The 6,899-nt window shown below is 43.9% G+C and overlaps 1 protein-coding gene across 1 annotated transcript; it reads right to left on the bottom strand.

Annotated features, from left to right (window-relative positions):
- Positions 1 to 2,892: 2,892 nt before the first annotated feature.
- On the bottom strand, positions 2,893 to 5,635 carry LOC119340640 (triacylglycerol lipase 2-like). Its single transcript, XM_037612558.1, has 9 exons — positions 5,188 to 5,635; positions 4,954 to 5,076; positions 4,739 to 4,879; positions 4,547 to 4,660; positions 4,313 to 4,456; positions 4,177 to 4,217; positions 3,795 to 3,874; positions 3,599 to 3,694; positions 2,893 to 3,508 (listed from the first exon to the last, which is right to left on the bottom strand). The coding sequence occupies exons 1-9, from the start codon at positions 5,392 to 5,394 to the stop codon at positions 3,186 to 3,188; spliced, it is 1,269 nt and encodes a 422-aa protein (XP_037468455.1). The 5' UTR covers positions 5,395 to 5,635; the 3' UTR covers positions 2,893 to 3,185.
- Positions 5,636 to 6,899: the final 1,264 nt, after the last annotated feature.

The raw sequence follows: 6,899 nt of genomic DNA, 5'->3' as shown, positions 1-6,899 counted from the left end.
ATAGGCAGATTTCATGCTAGAGTGAAGCGTAGTACATGTGGAGGCGAAGCCAGATGGTTGTTACTTTTTTGTCATTCTAGTTTGTCATTATCATTATAGTGCATTGCCATCCGTCTTTTCCTAGAACCATGTGTAGGACACACAAAAGATGAAAAAAATCCTGACACACAATGTCTCAATAGTGGTGCTGCCAAACCATGATCAAAACGGGAGAGGAAGACAAAGAATTGTCTACTTGCAAGTTGAAGATATAGAGAGGGGCACTTGGTTTCAGGGCCGGCCCTGAGGCATGGCGAAGAGTGCGGCCGCCTAGGGCCCAACCTGAGCAGGGGCGCATACTGCTGTAGATTTATAAGCATAGTAGGAAGAAAAAGAGATGGAGAGAGATGGAGAAATCAACACCCAAGCCGAGACACCCATTCAACCAGCCTAGTAGGAGTAAAAGAAGAGTGCGGCCGCCTAGGGCCCAACCTGAGAAGGGGCGCATACTACTATAGATTTATAAGCATAATAGAAAAAAAAAGAGACAGAGAAATCAACACCCAAGCCGAGACACCCATTCAGCCAGCCTAGTAGGAGTAAAAGAAGAGTGTGGTCGCCTAGGGCCCAACCTGACAGGGGCACATACTGCGGTAGATTTATAAGCATAGGGCTTGTTTGGGACTGCTCCACTTCAACAAAATCAGTTTCACTCCATCAAATCCACTTTGGAGCAGTTTCACATAGAAGTTGTAGCACTATCAAAGAGAATGCTTGGCTTCCATCTAGCTCCAGCTTCAAAAATGAGAAATTCGGTGGAAAGGATCTATTTGATTGGATGAGGGGGGAGAAACGAAGGGGTATCCACTTACTGGTGGCAGTAGTGGGTAATTTCCCCAACTTCGGCTTCTAGAGGTTTTTGGAGCACCCCCTGAAGAGCTTCATAAAAAACTGGGAGTTGTACCTCGGATTTTTTTTTTTTTTGTGGAGCGGCGTATCGTGGACTACCTCGTTTGGCTTGTGTTTTCTGGAGCGGAGCTTAATTTTAAGAAGCAAAGCAATCCCAAACAGGCTCATAATAGGAAGAAAAAGAGACAGAGAAATTAACACCCAAGCCGAGACACCCATTCTTTTTTTTGCGAGGGTAAAGAGTTTTATTCCATAAGAATAGGGTTACAATCGAGAGGCAAAAGTTCCTCTATGCACGGTGGTCCACGATCTAACCATACAGCAGTCGCATTCTCAATACGACTATACAAAGCCAACCGATCTGCTACTCTATTTTGCTCACGTTTAATTTTCTGCGGAATAAACTCACGAAGTACCATAAGATGCTTGATCTCAGCTACCAAATGTCCATATGCTGACCGAGACAGGTTATCACCGGTTAGGGACGCCCGTGCGTCCGAGGAGTCCGATTGCACTATTATAGGAACATCACTATATTGAGCGGCCAGAGCCATACCTTGCATCAGTGCATGCAACTCGGCCTCTAGTGCGTCATTGCAATTAAACAGGCAGCAATACGCCTAGTATGAGTAAAAGAAGAGTGCGGCCGCCTAGGGCCCAACCTGGGCAGGGCGCATACTACTGTAGATTTATAAGCATAATAGGAAGAAAAAGAGACAGAGAAATCAAGACCCAAGCCGAGACACCCATTTAGCCAGCCTAGTAGGAGTAAAAGGTCCTAATTGCTTCATATTCTTCTCTGGAATGCACGCCTCCACGATCTCCTCTCGTTTCTTCTGGTCGCATCTTCTTTACTTAATCCTTCCCAAATTAATTGACTCAAGTTCCAAAAGGCAAGGGCCCCAAGCAATGCAACCAAGGAATTTTCCGATTGCTTGAATCTCATCATCGGTTCTTCCATCCTATTACCACCTTAAAACTGAAAAGGCTCTGTGGGCGACAGTGACGACACACCATAACTGAGGCGTTAACAGAAGCGCCCGAGCAGCGAATGCCGCAATGTTAAGTGCCGAAAGCGATAGGTGTTGGCCGTACCGAGGTGAGTGCCCATGGCCGATGGTGGAGTTCAAGGGCCTCTAAAAGGCTATAGGGCTGGTCCTGCTTGGTTTGGCTGAAGGCAACCTAAATGACTGACATTAGAAGGATGCCACCTTTTGTGGCAACGTGGTTGGAAACTACAAACATTATTTGCTTTTACAAAATAATCACCATACATTTCTTTCTTGTATCGTACAAGCAAACATTTACCTTATACTAATTAGGAACAAAAAGAGATTTGACAAAAAAATCAAATAACTGGTCTTGCAAACTTCAGATTCGGCGTAGGAGGTCTCCTACATAGTTCAGAACCCCTTGATCCCCATGAAAGGGGGGTGGAGACAAGAAGATTCGAGGGTGGTATTGCTCGCTGGAAATATCGGACCAATCATCCTGTTGATTATCGTATACCACACATGCACGGTGCATCGCGGCCACAAGGCACACAATGTGTACAATCAAAGCCCACTTTGTCGAACAAAGTAGCTATATCTGCCAATGAGGCATAGAGCACATCTCCACAACCAATAAAATGCCGAGAATGAGATAGGGAGAACCCAAGCAGCTAGGGACACAAGCGTGCCATAGTAAATCCTAACCGGGCAGAACGAAGGACATAATCATCACATGCTGCGTCTACCTAAGAGCCTTCCCACTGGCCATTGTTAGGCTCACCACACCGCGGGGTGGGCCCACAGGGCACTAGGGTTCAAGAAGCATACAAATCATACCTATTATAACAGTAATCTATCTAACTTTAATATATTTTGACAGTCATAACAGCTTTTCACAACAGTATGATTTGCCAAACAGAGTAATGCACTTTTCACAACAGCTTTAAGCCTTCAGATATAAAGACAACATAAACATCCACAAAACCCAGTGTAAATAGGAAACAATAAGATATTAGCTGAGAAGGTTCAACAGCATTTTCTTCAGAAGTTTGAGATCTTCCAATAATTGTCTGATATAATATTTTTGGTACTTACTCCATAGGATATGCTGGATAAATTGGTTACATGAAACCGACTATTTGATCGTAGTTTATTCTCTAGCATGATCAGCCTGACAAATATAGGTATATACTATGGCTTGACTAGCCATATACATGGACAACTTGCAAGTTGAAGTTTCAGTTGCATAGGCTGGAACCAAATTACAGCTGAAGCTGTTCATGAAGAGATGTGAAGTAGTAACCCTCAGTGACGTTGAAAGAAGTCGACCATCGGTTCATATACGAGGCGTGGAGCATTATAGGCTATCACAAAGTCAGCATGAGCATAGTCGGGCAAGTATTGCACCTCGATGTTATCAGAGTCATGGTTTCTGACCAGTGTCTTCAGGAGGTGCCTGGTGTCAGGGACATCGCCGAGGAAGTCTTGGCCGCCATGCGTCAGGAGCATGGGGACATGGGTCGGAATGGATGAGAGGTTGTACAGCGGAGGGCGTGGCTGCTTGTAATGCTTCATGTTTTCCTTGGCATTGCCGTAGTCATACCTTCTGACCCCTTCGTTCCTGACCACTGGTTGGATGCAAATCGGGATGAGAAAAGTTAACATCGTTCCTGAGCTTTGAACAAGCGAGAACTTAAAATTCTGATTGTGATTCCTACTCTGCGACAAATGAATAAGGTTTCTCATAGACGTAGGCTGTGGAGCATGCAGCATGAAGGCACATGTAGTTGATTTATTGAGGCAACAGTCCGGTCCTTCAAGCGTCAGCAAATCACAGTTAGTAGGATACAAGGCCAACTTCAGCTGAACGTAAAATATTGTTTGGAATCTAGAAAAATTTATGAAAGGAAAAACCTGCAAGAGCAGAAAATACATCGTGGCAGTCAATTTTAGGGTCGCCACATACTTTGGCTAGAAGTTCAGCTGCAGTTTTTCTGTCATGTAGCAGCACATTTGTAGCAGTCAATACTTGAGGTTGGAGTCAGCACATTAGGAGTTGTGACTGTTTACCGGAATGGCAAGTCTAAAGCATGTGATTCTTACTTGCCAACATTGATATCACATTGAAATTCATACAGCGATAACCTCGTAGAAAATCTTAAACACATGCACCTCTACTCATAATCAATAAGTTGCAGCAAGATGCAAAACTACAAGCAGAAACTTGGTAATCAAGCGTACATGCTGCCTTTTGTTCCTACTTAAACAAATTAGCAGTCGTAGTAAAGATACCTACCCAACAGGATTGAACTCATGAAGACCTATAAAGTGAGCTGCCTGTGGAAGATAAAAAGGAAGAGATAAATCAGTCCCATATAATTTGCAAATGTGGCAATTTCCAATAAGCACCAGTAGCCTGAACAGTATTTTACTTCTGCCATGAACATTTTAGCAGCAAGCCGGGTGAGATCGGATCTAGTTCTGCTCAGATAAGCGATTGGGCAGAGCAACACAGCTGATCGAACTAAGTGTAGTAACTTGTGCTCAGAGAAGGCTGCAAGAATAATCAAGGTTCCCTAGAAAGTAAAGCAAAAATTGCTTCAGTACACTTCTCAAGTCCCAAGTGTTAACCTATCAAAAAATTTAAGAGGGGCATCTGAGCTCACCAGTGAGTGACCGATATAGTGAACTTTTTGACGTCCTGTGTGGTGATACACAAACTCAAGCACGGCTGGAAGATCATATTCAGCAATTTGGTCCCACGACCAATCCCAGAAAGCCTAAAAATATTAGTCAATATACTATAGGTGAAAATCTAACGACATATATGAGTTCTTGATTAGGTTTGAGACAAAAACCGGATTTTTTGGGGACAGCGATGTATGTTTGCGGCTGGTATTAGTTCCACGAGTGTTCGCTAGCCAAACATCAAACCCACCGTCTGCCAAAATAAAGCCAAGTGATTGGTCTGGTGTACCCAGTAGCCAAGAAACGCCATCCTGTCGAATCCAGACATTTGATTCAGCTATGCATAAATCTCAGAGGCCCAAGATTTCTCCAACAATGCCCTTACCACAAAAAGCCCGTGGAATAGCAGTATTGGTTGCCTTGTCTTCTCATCCCCGGTTGAGTTATCAGTATCATGGCCATGAGGAATCCTTTTTAAGCTAAGAATATATCCATCTTCAGTTGTGACCTGCCATAGATTTAGACAATATACTTCATAAGAGGGCAGCATTTTATCATGGAAGCATAAATTCGAATGCGAAAATGATGTCTAGGAGTACATTCATAAGAGCTCTAATACCTTGTGATCTTCACATGGATAGCCGTAAGCTTCTGCCTCCGACTTGCACATAGTAAACGGATGCGGAGAAACTGGACATGGTATACCAATATCATCCACTAAACTATTGTTCCTCCATGAGAGAGCTGTGCAGGGGTTAGAGTCAAGCATAAACATCAACAAACTCATTAGAAATAAACTCGTAGCCATCGAAATATGTAGAATCATGTTTCTATTGTTCTGATAGTTTCCGTGAATAGTGAAATTTTCTGCAGGGTGCAAGGATAGTGGTAACACAAAGTGCAGTCTCTCTTTTCAGAGAACAGTGATGCTTTGCGTGGCTGGTGTACAGGTATAAATACCAGACAAATGGTCTCTTAACAAGACGCCGTTTCTATTCTTCAACACTAATGTAACAAAAATTACCAAAAAGAGTGCTTGGGTTTCTCTCTCTGTTTGTGGGAAATAGTTCTTGCTCGACAGAAGCATGAACATGCTACATTATTACAGGAGAAAAACTGTGACCTTATTATATCCGAAAGTGTATGATTGCACGAGCATATACTAACTGAGTAAAACAGAAAAATGACTGACGTAAATCAGTCATGCCATCTTGATGATCAGAAATGAAGGCCCTATGGTTCACTTCACACCAAATTTGTGTCTCCAAAGTCCGCCTACCACTGAGGAAAGGAATGCCTGAGAAGAAAAGGCAACCTTCATTAAGAAGTATCTGGATGCGCTTGTATTTAATATATTTATAAGCAGCAAAACATGTGGTTCACGTCAGCTGAGAAGGTGATCCAGATGTCACTCAAATACACCGGATTCATCAGTTCATCAAGAAAAGTACAAGAATGCCATGCTGCTTGTTGCGACAAATTTACCACGTTACACCTTTTAGCGGAAGGGTCAAAAGATCTGGTTGCGCTTATCTGAGATTCTTAAATGATCAGTTCAAACAAATTAGAGAGCCAAAGCAATTCAAAATTTAGCATTCTGAAGGTAAGGCTCGCGATCAGTATGCAAACACGAAAGGCACCTGATTACTACGAAGTAGGCTGACTGTCTGCCAAAAGCAAAAAGAGCTCAGTTTTAAGCTTTTCTAAACTAAAAGCAGAAACTACCGTACAATTGCGGAAGACAAAACTGATGTATGATTTTCTAACCTCAGCAGCAACGACCACACAATTGGGGCATCACAATCGAGACTACTTCCCTCTTCGCACAAGAGAATATCTACCACCAAGGTCTCAAAAATCAAACCGGACAGCTGATTTCAGGATATCAATGACGTATCGTTCTCATATAGTCATCATCTGCGGAGAATGGCCATCACGAGAGCGGTTCAGTTTGCTTCTGAGAACAAAGAAGTTCTACTGACAAGCGCGCTTGTGCCCGCAGTCTGCAGAAGCATTTGGCCGAACACATGGCGCGCGTTCGCCTCGGAGTCGAGTAGGACGTTTCGCCAGCTCCCTCCAACTCCAGTGTTGCTTCCCTGCCCTGCGCGGGAGGTGTTCGCCTGTGTGGTGGGTGCCGGTTGACGGCTTGCTGCCTGTGCTGTGCTGAGCGCGAGGTCGGCCTTGGTCGCTGAAGCCAATGCAGGCGGCAAAAGCCGGGCAGCGCTAGGTCTCGCTTGCTCTCGCGTCTGGCGGCTCCCTAAATGGACTGGTCGTGCGGGAGGCCACGGCCTCGTTTTTGTTTTTTGTTTTTCACGTTTTTTGTTCGTTTTT

The sequence above is a fragment of the Triticum dicoccoides genome, chromosome 7B (genome assembly GCF_002162155.2).
Source record: "Triticum dicoccoides isolate Atlit2015 ecotype Zavitan chromosome 7B, WEW_v2.0, whole genome shotgun sequence".
Taxonomy (NCBI): Eukaryota; Viridiplantae; Streptophyta; class Magnoliopsida; order Poales; family Poaceae; genus Triticum; species Triticum dicoccoides.
This window is presented reverse-complemented; position numbering and strand designations above follow the sequence as displayed.